Raw genomic sequence first — 18474 nt, forward strand, 5'->3', positions numbered from 1 at the left:
TTTAGGCTATTTGCACAGTCTGACGTTGTGCAAACATAAGTCCTAAGTCTTAAATAATTTGCAGGATTGAAATATCAAATAATCATCACTTCAAAGACATAAAGCCAAACAATAGGATAGTTGGGACATCTCTGGGGTTTCTCCTGGATCTGCGATATCCCCTACTTTTCTTTTATTTGAATTCCTTAAATAATTGTTCACATTTTGAACCATTCCCATTTGATTTTCCCATGTCCAATCGTGAAAACCTAAACTTTGAAATCTTGAAAGCAAAACCACCTGATCTTAATCGAGAGTTATCTTAAGTGATTTCGATCATTTAAGATATAATTAACTATAGGGGCTTGCCTCTATAGGGAACCAGGAACCCAGATAAAATAAACCTTATCTAATTTTTTATGTTAGATAGGGGAACTTGTTGGCCTTTTTATAAAAATATTTCGCAGACCAAACGGATGTCACAAGTTGTTTAGTTTAGATGATTGAATCTCTATTACAAGTGATATATTTATTCTTCGGGATAAATATGTTGCTTGTAGTATTGTATTAAATCATTTAAACTATTTAAAAGGTGAGACTCGTTTGGTCTCACTTATTTTAAAAATTAAAATGTTACATTTAAAAAAATAAAAAAAAGGTTATATTTATATTTAAATTATTTTTAAAAGCACAAAATCATCACTTTTTTTTCAAATCACGAAGGTTGGACAATAAAACGGCCGACAGCAGCATCTATACTTAACATGATCAACCAAGAGAAGTTATGGAAATATATATATATATATGAGCATTCTTTTTATGTTTCCTTGAAAATTGTTTATGGACTCTGCATTGATGTTAGTGGGTCAATTTGCTTACTATTGCCTTCTTCAGCCTAGAAGAAACTTTTGAGGGAAGAATTTTGAGCATCGGTCCCTTTTATTTAATCTGAAGTTTATATGCTATGCTTTGATGCAATTCCAATATTTTTACTATTAGAATTGTATATGCTTTGATGCAAACTTGAAGTTTATAATTTAGATAAGTTACCAGCATCTATACTTATCTTGATCAACCAGGAGAAGTTATGGAAGAATAAATATATGAGAATTATTTTTCTGTTTCTTTGAAAAAAAAATTTAGACTTATTCTATGTATGCATGTACTGATGTTAGTGTGTCAATTTCCTTGTTTTTTTCTCTTCTTCAGTCTAGAGAAAGATTTAAGGGGAGAATTTTGAGCATTGATATTTTTTTATAATCAGAAAGATTTCAAAATTGGATATGTTTCCATGGCATACAAGTTAACAATGTCTAGTTCCCTCCTTATCAATCAGAATAAGTTATTGAATATATATATATATCAGATCAGTTGGTTGGGCATCCGCTTGTAAGTTGTAAGTCTCATCTGGTTTGGAGTTCGATTCCCCCCGAGTGTAGGGTGTGCTACTCGAATTCTTTGGCGCATGAGAGATGGCTGGGACTCGTATAATAGCCTTCAACCATTCCTTTTAATATATATATACATATGAGCATTATCTTTCTGTTTCTTTGAGAAGTTTTGTGAACTTTGTCTATGTATATCTACGCTGATATTAGTGGGTCGATTTGCTTGTTACTACCCTTCTTCATTCCATCGGAACATTTTGGTAGAACAACTTCTAGCATACCTAAACGTTATATGTCAGATAAGTTATCAATCGGGGAAGGTAATATAAATGTTATTTAGAGCGATTATAGAAAATAACTATCAAAGGGCTCAACCAGTCACAATTTTTCAAATTTAAAATTGACTAGAAAGTTTTGCTACAAATACTATATGTTGCTAGAGTACACGTAAAAGTGTTTGTATGAATTGAAAAAATAGTGATTATGGATGGAGCCTTCTTGGTTAAGAGGTCTCACTGAGCTCTAATTATTCACTCGAGGACCCGATTTGACTAGCGTGATTGAAACAAAGAAAAAATAGTTACTCGTAACTTATCTGGCATATAACTTTCAAGATTATATCAGAAATTATGTATCTCCAATGTTATAACTCCTTCAAATAAGAAAAAATGACTAATGAACAAAATTCTTCTCCCAAAATGTTCCTCCAAACTGAAGAAACAAGAGCAAACAAATCAACCCACTAACATCAGAACAGACATGTATAAAACAAGTCCACAAAAAATTCTCAAAGAAACAAAAAAACAATGCTCATATATATCCTTCCATAACTTCTTTTGGTTAATTTGCTAACTTATATGTCATGTAAACTTCAAGTTTGCATCAAAACATATACAATTCTAATGATAAAAATCTTTCAGATTAAAAAAAAAACCAAACATATCAAAAACAAGTTCAACAAAAATTCTCCGAGATACTGCAAAACAATGCTCATATATCTATCCTCTCATAACTTCTCCTGATTGATCGTGAGGAAAATATAAGCTGCAAACTTATTTGTCATGATTCTCAAGATTTATCTGATCTTATTGCTTCAGATGGTTTGTAAACATGTTGGTTTGTTGGTTTCCATTTACAGTGATACTTTCAGAGTGCTTCGGTGGCACATTTCACTTTTTTGTGAAATATTTAGTAGAGCAATAATGAAAAAAAACAAACAAAATTCTCAACTGATTACCAATTGTGAACTAAAAAAAATGCCTACAACTTTGACATGTATATTGCCTGGTCTTATGCCTGGAGTACATAATCGGTGATCCTGAATGGAGTCAATTTGATATCAAGGCTATGATTCTAAGCTCTACTTTTAACTTTTTTTACCATAATTTTGTTTACTATTCTAGCATTATTGTTTTACATGTTAAATAATATTGTTTCATTTCTTAATTATTTATACATTAAATAGATAAACAAAAGAAATGTGAGACAGCTGCTATTTAGGATAGGGAAATGAAGATAATTTTCTATGATTTATGCTTGAGCGAGATAAAAAAGGGCTATAAAACGACCACATACATCAATAAAGAAGCTTGGCAAAATATCATGAAACCCTTTCAAGAAAGAACGGGTAGACTATACGGCAAAACTCAGCTGAAAACAAATTGGATCCACTTAAGAAGAATTATAATTTATGGAAGTAGCTAAAGAGAGGGGCTATTGGTTTAGAGTTATACCTTATTAGGAAAACAGTTATGCACCTGAGGAGTGGTGGAAAGAGAAAATTTCAACAAGTAGAAAATATTACATTCAGTAGTTGTTACTTTTAATTTTTTTTTTCTTAGAAATCAAGTTTATCATTTGTAGGTCGTGTCGAGCACTAAAAAATGTTGACTTGTTGGCATTAACCCGAAGCTGGAGAAGAAGTTAGATACTATGTTCCTCGGTGTTATGGCAACAGAAGTCAATGTCTGCGCTAAAACAAAAGAGCCCACCCACCAATTTGGATGAGCTCGAATGTGTTCATTCCAATGAGCTCCATGAGGAACAACCAGATGAAAGAGACCAAGGAATCCAGTAATCCAAGCGACTTGCACCCTCGGCACAAAAAGAAAAAAAAAGAAAACTAAGATTGAGGCGGCTCACTTACCCCAACAGATATCACAGTTTGTGACAAACTATATCAGCATCACATCTAGTTCCCTCACTGCTCTGCAAGCACACTCAACAATGACAATTGTTGAAAATCTACTTGAATCTACTCCAGAGATTTTTGATGGCATGCCCCTCTACTTATTTGTTGTAAAACATTTTGAAGCCCAAAACAAGCGAGAGGCTTTCTTTACGCTGCTACCAGAACGAAGGACTCCTTACCTTTGTTATTCCTTAAAAAGTCAAACTAGTTAGATAACATGCACCTCTACTTTTTTTACTTGTTGCTACTTTATCAAATTGCCTATTTGTAATGCTTCACATTTCCATTATGAACAATGGCATGTTTGGACTATTTCTGGCATTTCAATATTTGTAGATTTACGTAGTTGAATTGCTTTCATTACACGTAATTTAAGCATTTACCTGCTATGAAAATAGATTTTCTTTTTAAACAAGTTAACCATGTTTTTTTTAGACAAATGGAGCCACCAAATGAAGAGGAGATTATAGAAATGATTGAGCAAGCGACAATAATTACTAGCACGGTTTTTCTAATTAATGAGTATTACCAAAGAAATATTTATAAGATACCTTGTGTGTCATCATCATTTGTGGGTGACAAATGGGTTGGCAAACAAGTGGAAGCTCATCCAAGCCAAATTCCGGCATATTCTAGATGTCAAAAAGTATATTATTGGATTAATAGAGAATTTATCGTCCAAATATGGTTTCCATGGATCTTCGCGATTTACATCACGAAAAGCTCTAGCTATCATGTTTTTCATTATGCCACACAATAAGTTCATTCTTGTTGCTTTTGAGTCTTTCCAACATTCTACAGAGAAAATCAGCAAGTATTTCCACATCAAGGTGAACTCTATAGTGAAAATGACCACGGTCATTGTTAAAACATTAGACCCAGCTTTTGCACAAACACCACAAAAAATCTATAGCGATCCGAGGTACATATTGTTTTTAATGTATTGGTCTCACTACCTAGTTTAGCATTATAACAGTAAAGAAATTTTATAAATAGCCAATGCTGTAACATTTTGTTTATAAAAAAAATGCATTGGAGCAATTGATGACACACATGTCGACACACGCATTAACAATGAAGAGAACATCTTATATATCGGAAGGTGTGGGACTGCTACACAGAATATATTAGCAGTATGTGATTTCAACATGTGTTTTATATTTGTGATGGTTGGGTGTGAATGGAGAGCACACGACAGCAGAATCCTTATAATTTGCAACTCGGCAATGTGAATACAAATTCTCGATGTCTTCTCAAGGTTAGTATATTTTAGTCATTACTACAACATTTTCAATTGAACGAATCCACTAATGTTATCATTATTCAGGAAAAAATTATATTGCGGATTCGGGATATCCACTGTAATGGGTGGTTTTTGAAGCCATTTTCTGACACAATGTATCACCTTATTGATTTTGAGTGTAGCGGTCAAGTGATTAGAGGGAGAAATAAGCTCTTCAACTAAAGACACTCATCATTACACAGTGTCATCGAGTGAGCATTCGATGTATGAAATAAAAAGTGCGTCATACTCTAAGATATGCCAACATATTCTTTCGAAAAACAAATAAAGATAGTTGTTGCAACAACTGCACTCCATAATTTTACATGGAGACATCCATCCCAAAATGATATCAATTTCAGGGTCTTACATGAAGATCCTAATAGCATACCTGAGGAAGGTACTCGACATCGGGTCGGATCTTCAGTGCACGAAGAGGGCTTTAGTACGAACGAGTACAACACTTCAGAGGGAGAAGACATCGAGAAGATGATAAAGTTAAGAGAAGAGATTACCGATGTTTTAGTGAACACAATGATCGTACTTATATAGCATCACCTACTTATTTATTGTTGATGACATATTTCAGCTCTACATTGGATCTTTGGATGTAATTTTTCTAAATGTTTGTACCAGTCTGTATTGCAGCTTTCTTTATGTGTCCCGACAAATTTTTATTTGTAAATTTTAAGACTACTTAATTTTTTTTATTTTTTGAATGTTATATATGCTTATTTTATGTTAATTAAAGTAATATTATATTATAATAACAAGAAACATGAGTTCAAGAGCATCAAATACGTGGAATATTGCGTTCTTGCCATTGAGGTGATAGGTGTGCTCAGTATCAATCAAGAAAAAATGACAATTACGGGAAAATATTTTCCTCTTGTCCGAGAAACAGGACTCCTGCAGATTGCGACTTTTTTCGTTCGGTTGATGACAATGATGAGTTCCCTCCAGACCATGATCAGACGAGGAGAGATGTTGACATGAAAAGGACATTATCCTGAAGGCATGATCATCAAGGCTTGAAGAAGAACATCATTCTAGGCTTGTTGGTTACTATGATTGTCCTCATTATTGTAGTTATATATTTCAAAAAACTAATCACATTTTTATGTATTAGAGTATTTTTATATTGTATTAATATTTTGAGGTAGTACGACCTCTTTCTATAATTATGTCATGATTATTCTAAAAACTGCACTTATTCGAATCAGAAACAACACAACACATCACCCAAACAGACTCCTACTTCTGCATCAACAACATTTTGACAGTTCCTAAAAAGCTACTTCTCCAGGAAGCAGCTTTAAAGCTTCTTGGAAAAGCAGCAGTCGTCCCAAACACACCCTAAATTCCAGAAGGAACCTATTCTAAAATAATAAACTATAGCATAAACTCAAGAATGAGAACGATTAAACTTCAACCGCGCCACCTCTTTATTTTTTCCTGCCACCGCCCAAGCTATTGAAACTCTCAATCCTCGAAACACTAGTCTCAATAGTCACACAATCATCCACAATCCGTGCAGCATCATATACCTCTTTAAACCTCTGTCATAACTCCTGAGGCGGTGAAAAGCATACTTCGTTGTCATCCTCATTGAATCGAGAAGAAGACAAACACCAACATTTTGAACAAAATAGTTCTTGTCTCATTCCTCTACGTCAAAGCTTGCTGAAAAGAGTGATCCAGTAGTTGAGTCCATTGAAAGGAAGAAGCCAAAAATAGCCAAAGTAACAGAGATTGTCGAGATGTTTATTCTTTGTATATTTATGAGTTTAAAGTGTTTATTCTATAAATATAAGAGTTTAGGTGTGAACCATGTAAATTTGTTTGCTTTGAGTGTTATGTATGTAAAACCCACTTTAATTTATTAGATTTAAATGAAAATAGGACAGAATGGAGAAAAAGGATTCGTGTTGACCTCACTTAGTGAGATAAAGGCTTATTATTGTTATTATTGTTGTTTCAGCATTCAAAACAAGCAATTAAGCATGAAAAACATTAAAAAAAAATTGTTTAACAGACATGTTTCCAATTTTTGTTTTTTTGAAAAAAAAAACGTGTTGCTTTTTAAAATTGTGAAAATGTTTGTAGTAATGTGTCCACATGTTTCTAAAGTAATTATTTTGACTAATGAAAACAAATCCTTGAATAATTAATTAGAAAATAAATTTACACCAATAATTGCTAATTAAATAATTAATTACGCATATTAAGGATACATTAAGATTTTTCATAAAATCATTAATATATTATTATTATTTATTATTATTATTATTATTATTATTTAGTTATGGTAATTAACACTCATTATAGAGTCTCATGTCCCGGATGCAAAAAGCAGAGGGTTAAATTAGGTAGTTGTAAAAATTTTATCGAAAAAATTATGACATGATTATTGTTAGCCAACCCCACCTTACTGTTTGTTGTTGTTTAGTTGTGATAATTAACATTGGAGTTAAGAAATTAATTTACAAATAACTAGACTATTTCTAATTAACTTTTATCTAGGCTAATTAGAGATGAATTATGGTTTTAATAACAATAAATTGGTATGGCATAATTTATTTAGCAAATTAAATTATAATTAACTATTTATTATTCTAATTTATCAACTAATTACAATTTTAATTAGGATCATTAATGTCTAAAATAGTAATTTATTTTATTTTTACAAATAAAATGTAAAGTATTTACTAACAATTGACTAGTGATAAAGATGGACATTTCATTTAATTATGACTTAATACTTTGGATAATTAAAACTTAGATTTGGTTAATTATAAATTAAATAGTTATATATGTTGGTCAAACATAGATTACTAGTATTTTATTTTTTATGTTGAAACAAGTTTTGTATCGTTAATTTGAGAAAAAAAATAAGTAAAACATCAAAAAATGCGCTTGCCTTTGGTGAAAAGTTAAAATAAAAACAAAGCGCATCCAAATATAGCCTAAAAATTTCAAATATAGTGCTACACTATCTAAACATCCAATGAAGACGTTTAGACATGGTATATCAAACACTTGATAAATAAGCATATGTGGTATATGAAACTTCCGCTAATAAAAGATTTGGGAAGAAATTGATCTATTTCAAAGAAGTTATTTCCATGACTTAATATGGAATCTCTAAACAAAACTACTGGAAACTAACAATTGCACCGAGCTCGTGCTTTGAATATTGGCCAATTGTAGAATCGTTTTTCTACCTATAAATCAACAATATAGATTAAAGACAATTATCCTAATTTTTATTTTGAAAACTCAAAGTACGCAATTTTTTCTATGTGTGTATTTGAAAAATAGCCTACTTTTGATAGTACAAGATCGAATATATATATATATATATATATATATATATATATATATATACATATATATATGTTTTATATATATTTGGTAATACATCTTCAAATACAAGGTCACCTTATTCATTTTCATCCACATCACTAAAGACTAATAGAGCTCTATTACTTCTTCATAATTTGTTTATCCATTAAGAATTTATAAAATTATAGATGTCTGGACAAATAGGGATATGCATTAACCATATATGAAATTAAAAAAAGGTCAACCCAGTATATTTGGTTCAATTTCATCTTTAGTCATCTGGTGATTTATTTAGATTCTAGAGGAATTTGACATTCACATTTTGCTTTGGTTGTGTCTAAAAAGCTATAATGATTTTGGAGTAAATTCTAGTTCTAGATTCGAAATCTAGATCAAAATTACTTACAACATGTCAACATCCAAAACCTATTTTATATGTACGTATACATATGTATATCTATGTATGTATGTGTGTGTGTCTATATATAAATAGATATATAGAATAAAAGAAATAGAATTTCACCAGATTGGGATCAGAATCCATTTACATTTAATCTTCCCCCTTTTATAAGGGTAGTTTTTATATATAAAATAAATATCGGCCATCATTTAAGTTAAAAACTTCAATGGAGATTTTCTCCCCAAAGCCAATTGACTGTTCAGCGAATGGATCGCAACTCAATAGTTATCATTGGCCTCTATTCTCTTGTCCTAGAGACCCTCTGTTTTGGCATTCATATTACGTACACTTGTACTCGACCATTAATACTCGATCTCTTGTACTAAATTGCTCGAGCTCAATCGGCGTACATCCAAATTGGCAAAACTGGGCCATTATGTCATTTGTATTTTGGGTTGGATCCTTTAACAAGCCAAGATCGGGAAGAGGAAGGAGGCTCATTTAGATAGATTCATGTTCCTATTGTTCCATATTAGCTGCTTTTGACTGTACAGATAGATACATAGATAAAGAGAGAGAAGCTGTGATCATTTTTTCTTATTTGATCAAAATCATCCATCAAAAAATTTCAACATTCGTGGGATAATCAAAATGATCAGAAAAATGCATAAAATTTGTGGTGAATTCCACGCCTTCTTATACCCTTGCCAGAATAATTTCTCTTTTCAATATTGAATTACACATTGCATAAAAATTCTTGTTGAAAAAAATTTGAACGCTATTTCTTCTTTCAAATCATAATAATTATTATTAAAAACTCATATCACAGAGTTTGACATTTCGAGTCATTTTCATGACATTTCCATGTAATAGCTAAGAAATAATGCGGTTTCCATTTCTCACCTCAAAATCCAAATAGGAAGAGATAGAGTGCAATTGTGTAGTCCCTAACTGTGAGGGACCTCTAGACAACAAATGCCCACTTCACTTTATTAGAAAGAACAGCCAAAATGGTTTCATAATGAACGTGCTAAGTCAAGATAACTTTACAAGCCTAATAAAAGCAAATGATGCAGCACCAACTAAAACAACAGGAAAAGAATAAAACAATCCATTACAACTCCACTTATTTGGTAAGAATAGATGAAGAGAAAAAAGTGCATTGTAACTAAGAGAAGCATCTCAAAGCTTTTTCCCATTCACTACCTCTTATGTAGACTCATTCAATCTACATCCCTTGGGCATTTTTTAAAATTATTGACTTTTTTTTTGTCATTTTAATGCTCAGTTCTGCATTTTTCAACCTTTGCTGAACTGAAATTTGGCCAAAGCATTTTTTTTTAAATGGCAAAAACATGATCATCATCATTGTTGTTTTATAGAAATTACTATCAGAGCACTCCATTATACATCCTCATATCATATATACTCCTGAGGCATGTCTCCATTTTAAACACCCAAGCTTAACTCTCAAAATTGCACTCCGTTTAAATCTCCATTTTTCTATATAATAGATTCAATGTAAATAAAACTATCACAGAATCACTTTCTCTTCTCATAAAATAGATTAGTAATGGTTATTATCATGACTTATTAAAATTGCATGTCATATACTCAGTTGTTCTACTAAGTCTAAATCTATATATTTTAATTTTTTTTCATCGTCGGATTTTTCACTTAAATCGTCTAAAACACTTTCATTTTTCCCATTCTATATGACCGTGTTATTATTGGGGGTGGGGGCGGGGATGATGAGAACTAATAATTGACGTTGTTCAGCTACTTCGCTTTCCAAAATCTAACATATTAATTTTAAGTTGCTGCATTTGTATGCATACCTTAACTTTTATGTATTTATAAACTTAACATTTAAACTTTAAATTTTATATTTATAGCACTCTAATCTTTAATATCGCATAAAAAATATCACTATTATTAATTTTCTAAAATAACAAAATATATTTTCATACACAAGTATATTATTATAAATGTAAAAATAAAAGTTTGGGTGTTATGCATTCTATACGACCGTGTTATTATAGGGGGATGATGAGAACTAATAATTGACGTTGTTCAGCTACTTCGCTTTCAAAAATCTAACATATTATAATTTTAAGTTGCTGCATTTGTATGCATACCTTAACTTTTATGTATTTATAAACTTAACATTTAAACTTTAAATTTTATATTTATAGCACTCTAATCTTTAATATCGCATAAAAAAATATCACTATTATATCACTATTATTAACTTCCTAAAATAGCAAAATATATTTTCAAACACAAGTATATTATTATAAATGTAAAAATAAAAGTTTGGGTGTTATATATGAAAATACACATGAATTGTATGGTATATTGTAAATCTTCATTTTAATTTTGCAGGAAAAGAAAGATGAGAAGCGCTATTATTGCAGGAAAAGAAAGATGAGAAGCGCTGTAATAAGAAAGGAGTTCCTCCATGACTTCACAACCATAAACACTACGCTTACGAAACAAATTGTTATTCTCTATTGATAATAAAGAATTTAATTCTTACCAAAGAGCATAGCACCGCAACATTACCAAACTCACTTTTTTAACATTTTCAGTGAGAAGTAACCATGGTAGGATCCGAACTCGATTTTTTTTAGATCCAAAGTAATGAGTTTCAGGAGCACATGAGCATACCACTCTTCGTTTGCTTCATTTTAGGGCTCACCATCCATACAAAAAGAAAATCCTCAAAATACATCATTACATTTGTAAGTAGAAAAAATCTAACAAAATTAAAAGTAACACCAAGCAATGCGAAATCTTATGCATTGTATTTTGAACAGCCATTACTCTCACTAGTTAACCAGTTTTCTAATAACTTTTAAACGCAGGAAGTTAATGCAGAAGTATTTGTATTTTACTTTTCTTTTGATAATATGCTCTTTCATACTCAAGTGAGGTACATTATGCACATCCCTTTAAAGAACGAGCTAAATAAACAATATTAGTAAAAGAACATAAACAATAAACATGATATGTCTAGGAGAAACTATTTTGGTAACAAAGTCAGCATCAAGTAATGCAAAAAGAACAAAATTAATTTATTTAGAAGCAAATAACCACTAATCATTGCAATGCAATACATTGCAAGGGCCATCTTTAGATTTGTTAGTCCATGGTTGAAAATATTGTTAGGTTTGGATGTCAGAAGAGCACTTTTTAATTAGGCATTTAAATTCATATCACCCAATTCCTACGTATTTACATATCTAGCACCTAAACTTTGCTTTTAACATTTATGCCACCAAAATCTATCATATCACATCAAAAGCATTATCATTTCAACTTTTACAAACTGAAATACACCATATAATAAAAGTAACTTTCTTTTCGTTTTCTGTAGGAGTTGAATCTGAGACCTCCAGTTTGGAGGTAAGGTACAATGACATAGGGTTGCAAGCTCAATTGCTACAAAATTTAGTTAGTTAAAGCGAACATGCTTTCATTATATTACCCTCTAGTTAGCTATGGCTTTGACAAATTTATACCATTTTTAATTAATTTCACATACCCATATAATCTACAATGTCAATTGTAATGGATTATATATTTTATTTTAAAATATCTTGTGCAATTACATTAATAGTATTACTTTTAAAAATAATTAATAATTTTCCATTGACCCAACATTTAGATGATGACAAGACAATTAAACCCTATATCGATGACCCAAGCCTGCAAAACCATCATTTTCTAGGCTGGGTTTTAACGCTATTCTAAGGAAATTTGATAGACTGACGATAAAAAACCAAAGAAATACTGATGATTGTTGCCAAGGTGCATTCCAATTCCAATAATCTTTTTAACGAGAAAATCTAGCAATTACTTAGGAACAACGAACTTACAGGTGGATTCATTCGATACTCTGGCTTCAGTACAACTTTAATACCCAATCCTGCTGTAGAAAGATAAAAAATCTTAATATCCTACAGAAAAAACCATTTACATAAAAGAAGTTCAATGTTTGAAAGAAATATGAAGGAAAAAAATAATAAATGACAAGCTTTTAACCCATTACTTGACAGGCAACAAAGGCTACTATTCATGTCCCTAAATGGACCTTAAAATGATCAGAAAGAGTAATAACAAAATGTCAGGCCAAATGAAACTAAGTCAAGCAATTTTAACCTATAAATAAGTTCAGGTTAGCCTGAAAATTAGATTTATTTCTAGATAAGATATATCAGATAAATAGATCAATTAAATCAATAGTTTTATGTTGAGTAGAACCACGTAGTTTCCATGTATCAAAAGAGCATGCAAGTGTAATAAGTTCAGACTAAAAGAATTTGGAATTGCCCAGGCCCACAACATGATGGAGTCAACCTACTGAGTTGCCGGGGCCACAGGGTTCCTATGTTTGTGCCATTATCTAGTAACAGGACTACACGTGAGTCAAATCTCATTGTTGTTACTTTCCATAACATTATGAATAAGACAATTTTATAAAGATATACTGTCCTTGTTAAAACAATCAAATGCAAAAAGGGTTGTATGCCATATATAAGCTAAACAATCATGAAGAAAAGATACGAGGGGCTTTTGTAGGATCAAAAAATTGAAAAAATACAGAAAAAGACACAGACGTAACAAGTTTAACAAAGGAAAATCTTTTTTGATTTATGAGACATTATGGTCATTAAATTCAATTAAATATAAATTATTTATCTGCTCAAACTACCCACGGATCCTATCTAAAATGTATGGTGTTAAGTGAAAAAAATTAGTGCCAATTTTAGGTATATTGGAACAATTGTTGTCATAGAGAAACATCATGGAAACCCAAATTAACGGAAAATAATGTTGCCCTGTTAGATGAGATCTGAATGTTGACAATGAAAATATGCACAAGAAAATAAGTAGTAGTACATGTAGTAATTTTTTAGCACAGAAGTAAATCTAACAAGAATAAGTTACTATAATATATATATATCGACTGTGGAATGTTGTTTATGAACTAATTTTCATCATTAGTTTGATCACCATAGAAAAGTTTAGAAAGGCAAAAACTGGAATCGAGACGATTTGCCTTAGCAAGGAGACGCATGAGCCTCGAGGCGGACCAAGGCATAAGCCACAAAAAAGAAATAAAACTCAAAAAAATAAAAATATTTCATAAATATGATATAAATCATTAATATGGTGATTTAGTTTACTATCATAAAAAAAAACTGTAATTCTTAATCTTAAAAATTGATATAAAATAGTAGTTTGAAATCTTGAAATGCGATTTTAGGTAAACAATGACTTAAAATTTAAATATCCTATAAGGTTCAAGATTTATAGCGGCCTCATCATTGCTTTCATCATCTTAGAAAAATCATCATATTTATTATTATTCAATGATGTCTTATTGCAAATTTAAAATTTTTTTGTTATTCATAGTGGCCTCATCATAAAGACTTAGAAGTAAAATTTAAAATGCCAGATAAACAATGTTGTTAGGATAACAAATATCAGTTCTGCTGTTTCGATAACAAAAAAGTTACTAACAAGAAAACTTAAAAGTCTAAGAGAAATAAGAACATTAATATCAATACAAGGTAAAGTTGTAAATTTAAATATTCTATAACGTTCAAAATCTATAGTAGCCTCGTCATTGCTTCGTCATCTTACAAAAATCATTGTATTTATTATTATCTAATAATGCCTTTTTGATAAGCGTCGATCATCTGATGATCCGATTAGGAGAGTAGATGTTTTAGATTCGACTTATATTAAGAAAGGCTAAGATAGACCTACGAAGACTTGGGCTTATTGTATAAAAAAATAATATTAATTTATTAGAACTAAATGAAAATATGCACTAAATAGGACGCAATGGACAAACAGGATTCATGTAGCCGACCCCACGTAGTGGGATTAAGCTTTGTTGTTGTTATTGTTGTTGTAATAATGCCTTTTTGACAAATTTTAAATATTTTTTTATTCATAGTGGTCTCATGGAGGGTTGTGTTAGGTAGTCAATAGCCAGCGTAAAACTTGTTAAAAAAGTCATGACATGAATCCTTTTGATCATTGTGTAAGTGCTCCCCTGCAAGCGACGAGTTGTATGGCCTGAATACAGTGAAAAGTATGCAAGGGCCGCTACACTGGCGCCCAGGTATAATGTCAAATAAGCAAGGGTCCCACATCATAGATAGATGTGGGTAAAGAAGTTAGTCCATGAAACTAATGAAACTAATATTATAATAGGATCTTTGAATATAAGTACTTTCAATGATAAATTAATGGAATTAGTTGATATTATGATTCCTAGAAAGTTTAATATCTTATGTATTCAAGAAACTAAATGGGTTGAAAAAAAAACTAAGGAAATTGATAACTTAGGTTTAAAACATTGGTATTCTAGTAAGAGTGACACTAAAAATGGTGTAAGTGTAATTATAGATAAAATTTTGACAAATAATGTTGTAAAAATTAATAGAGTTGGAGATAGAATTATAGTCCTTAATATTATTATTAATACTAACATTTTTAATATTATTATTAGTACTAACATTTTTAATATTATAAGTGCTTATGCTCCTCAAGTAGAATATAGGGTCTAAAGATAAATTCTAGAATGACTTAATACAAATGATACCTCTTGAAGAAAGAATTTTCGTTTGAGTAGATTTAAATGGGCATGTTGGTAGAGTGATAGAAAATTTCAGAAATATTCATGGTAGCTACGGTTTTGGAATGACTAATGAAGAAGGAAGAGTAATTTTAGATTTTGCATTAGCGTATGATTTTGTTATTATTAAAATATTATTCAAGAAAAGAGATGAGCATCTTATTACTTATAAGAACAGATCTAATAAAACACAAATTGATTATTTTCTTATGAGAAGAAGAGATCGTCGAGATTGTAAAGTTGTAAAGTCATTCCAGGTGAGGATTAGAGTACCCAACATCGATTATTAGTTCTAGATTTTAAGATGAAAAGTTGTAAAATAAAGAATATTAGGACCATCATCGTAGAATTAGATGAGAGAACCTAAAAAACACAAATAAAATTATTTTAGGAGTAAAATCCAAGAATTCAAAATTTGGGATGTTCATGAAAATCGAATGCTATGTGGAATAAAATAACAAACAATATTAAATAAGTAGCAAAACATGTACTTGGAGAACCAAAAGAAAAAGTTTCTATAATAAAAAATAGTTGGTGGTTGAATAATAATGTGCATGAAAAAATTAAATATAAGAGGTTATGTTATAAAAATTGGTTTAAATGTAAAATCTTAGAGAACTGGGAAAAATATCAAATGGCACGCAGGGAGTCTAAAAGAACATTCTGTGACGCTAAAAATTCTGCTTTTAGTGATCTTTATAATATATTAGATACTAAAGAGGGTGAACATATATATATAAACTAGCCAAAAAAGAGAAAATAAAAGTATAGATTAACTCAATTAAAGTGTATTGCATATGAAAATCAAAAAGTGTTTTTCTTAAAAAAAAATATTCAACATAGATGGGTGAATTATTTTGATAAACTTTTTAATCAAGTTTCTGGAAATACGATCGACCTTAGTGATTTTAATATCATTAATAATAATATAACATTTTATTTTTACCATCACATAAGTTAAAAAAAAAAGTTGAAGAGGCTTTAAAGAAAACCAATGGTTGAAAGTTTGTAAGATGTGATGGTATCCTAATTGAAGTGTGAAAATATATAAAAGATTTGGGAGTTTCTTGGCTTACTAAACTCTTTAATATTATTTTTAAAACTAAAAAGATCCTAAGGAGTGGATGAAGAGTATTTTGGTCCCCATTTTTAAAAATAAAAGAGATGCACAAGATTGCGCAAATTATAGCAGAATTAAGTTGATGTGTCATACTTTAAAATTATGGGAGAGGGTAATTGAATATAGGTTAAGACGTGTTATAAAGGTTTCTCATAATCAATTTGGATTCATGTCGAGCCGGTCTACTATGGAAGCTATACATTTTTAAGAGGTATGATAGAGAAGTTCAGAGAAAATATGAGGATCTACATTTAATTTTTATTGATTTAGAAAAAGCTTACGATAAAGTTCCAAGAGATATCCTTTGGAGAGTTCTTGAGAAGAAAGGTGTTGATATGACTTATATTCAAGTCATTAAATATATTTATACTAGAGTTGTTACTTTTGTTTGTTCGAACTGAAAGTTCGAACTGAAAGAGGATTGACCAAATATTTACATATTTCTATTGGATTACAAACTTTCTTCTACAAGAATCAACGTGAAAGAAATATGAAGTGCAAGCGTAAGAGAAAAATAGTATGGCAAGAAATCATCCCAAAATTCTTCTACAAGCTACAATTAACAGCACTAGCAGTACTCAGCAAGAATAATGGAGGCGATGGATTCATAAAGCTTATAAGAATCAATGGGAAAGTCAATAAAGTTGATTTCAATAAAGTTGATCATGGTTATTTCCCTATTTCATTTGAATATACCACAATAAAATCATGTAAGGCTGTTGTTAATTCATTCAATAGGAGTAAATACATAAATGGTCACCGATGACCCCTACAAAGGGCTTAAAAGAAGAAATCAAATGCCTCATCAAACAATTATCTCAAAGAAAAACCCATTCCCAACTAAATCAAGAGATACGCGAATAAAAGGATAGTCTTACACAGTCCAATGCCTTTCATATACATCATAGTAGAAACCCTAGGTATTTCCGACAGCACAGGTATTCTGGGGGTTCTATTAATGGCGATCTAGACGGAAACTAGCCCAGACCTCTGTTAAAGGGCGATTAAAGCGGTTGGTTAGCGAAGCTTACATCCGGCAGGTGGAGCAGGTTGGCTGTAGGGAGGTCCACGCCCGACTGCTTGCGGAGCAGCATGGCCGACCCTCGGGTAAAAGGATGATCCGGCGCCTGCGGGGCGGTAGGGCGGAGCAGCACGATTCCGATAGTCGTAATCCATTAGAGGAGATATGGAAGGAAGCAAGAGTTGGACTCCCAAGCCTCGGCTGCGAGAAAAAGCGAAAAAAAATAGGGGTTTCAGGGACCGTCAGGCCCGTTTGGGGGGAGCTTAAAACTGCGGCGGTGATTTTGAAAACGCTGTCTTCATGTTTGATTAACACGTCATTTTTCAAAACACGATTTACAGCGTTTTATTTTTTCTATTAGACGCGGATCGCGGGTATAACCCCGCGATTTCCCGCGATCCAGCGTTCAACCGAAGTATTTTCACGCTGCCCTCGAACTCGATCTGCCGAAGGAAGCCGCTGCTCTCTGCCGAGGAAGTCGGAGGCCCGCTGATCTCTGCCGAGGCGGCGTTGCGTCCGTTCTCGGCACTGCGTCGGTTCCTTCTTTCCCCCGATCCCGATCCATTCAATTCGTGAAGCCTTTCCCTTCATCGATCGTCTGAACCACGTGTTCTTCAGCCCCGATACTTCTATCCGTGAGGATCTCTCTCCAACTGTGATCAAGGTTCTTTTCCTTCCTCCAGCCGTTCAAGCTACAGATTTCTTTCTTTTCCCCAATCAAACCGCAAGAAACACGAATTGGTAAATCCAAATCCCTATTTCCTTATTTGATTGCATATAATTGTTTGTGATTTTCTTTATGCATCTCTTATGTGTGAATCATATGTGATAGGGTTGAGATTCATTTTTTCTTTTACTTTTTTTTTTGTGATTCACAAAGAAAAGAAATTAAGTTTGTCTTGCTTTCTTTATTGTTGCATGTATGCGGGATTTTATTCCTCTTTCTAAATTTCCCATTAAATTTTCATTCTCATAAATGTCATTAATCCATCCTTGCTGCCTTTGCGATTGTATCATCAAATAAACAAATAGAATGTTAGTTCCATTTACTTCATAGCTTATGGGTTTTATTTCAGAAATTCTATTAGTCTTT

The 18474-nt window shown here is 31.6% G+C and overlaps 1 protein-coding gene across 1 annotated transcript in view; it reads right to left on the bottom strand.

The window, feature by feature from the left end:
* LOC110019695 overlaps nucleotides 1-17616 on the bottom strand; it is a 34518-nt gene extending 16902 nt beyond the window's left edge. The window contains exons 1-2 of the mRNA XM_020717479.1: nucleotides 17392-17616; nucleotides 12467-12519 (exon numbers count right to left, since the gene is read on the bottom strand). Coding sequence (XP_020573138.1) covers nucleotides 12467-12519; nucleotides 17392-17536 — 198 coding nt within the window. The 5' untranslated portion in view covers nucleotides 17537-17616. The remainder of the gene's footprint in view (nucleotides 1-12466; nucleotides 12520-17391) is intronic.
* Between the last annotated feature and the right edge of the window lie 858 nt (nucleotides 17617-18474).

The sequence above is a fragment of the Phalaenopsis equestris genome, unplaced genomic scaffold (assembly GCF_001263595.1).
Source record: "Phalaenopsis equestris unplaced genomic scaffold, ASM126359v1 Scaffold000070, whole genome shotgun sequence".
NCBI classification, from domain to species: Eukaryota; Viridiplantae; Streptophyta; class Magnoliopsida; order Asparagales; family Orchidaceae; genus Phalaenopsis; species Phalaenopsis equestris.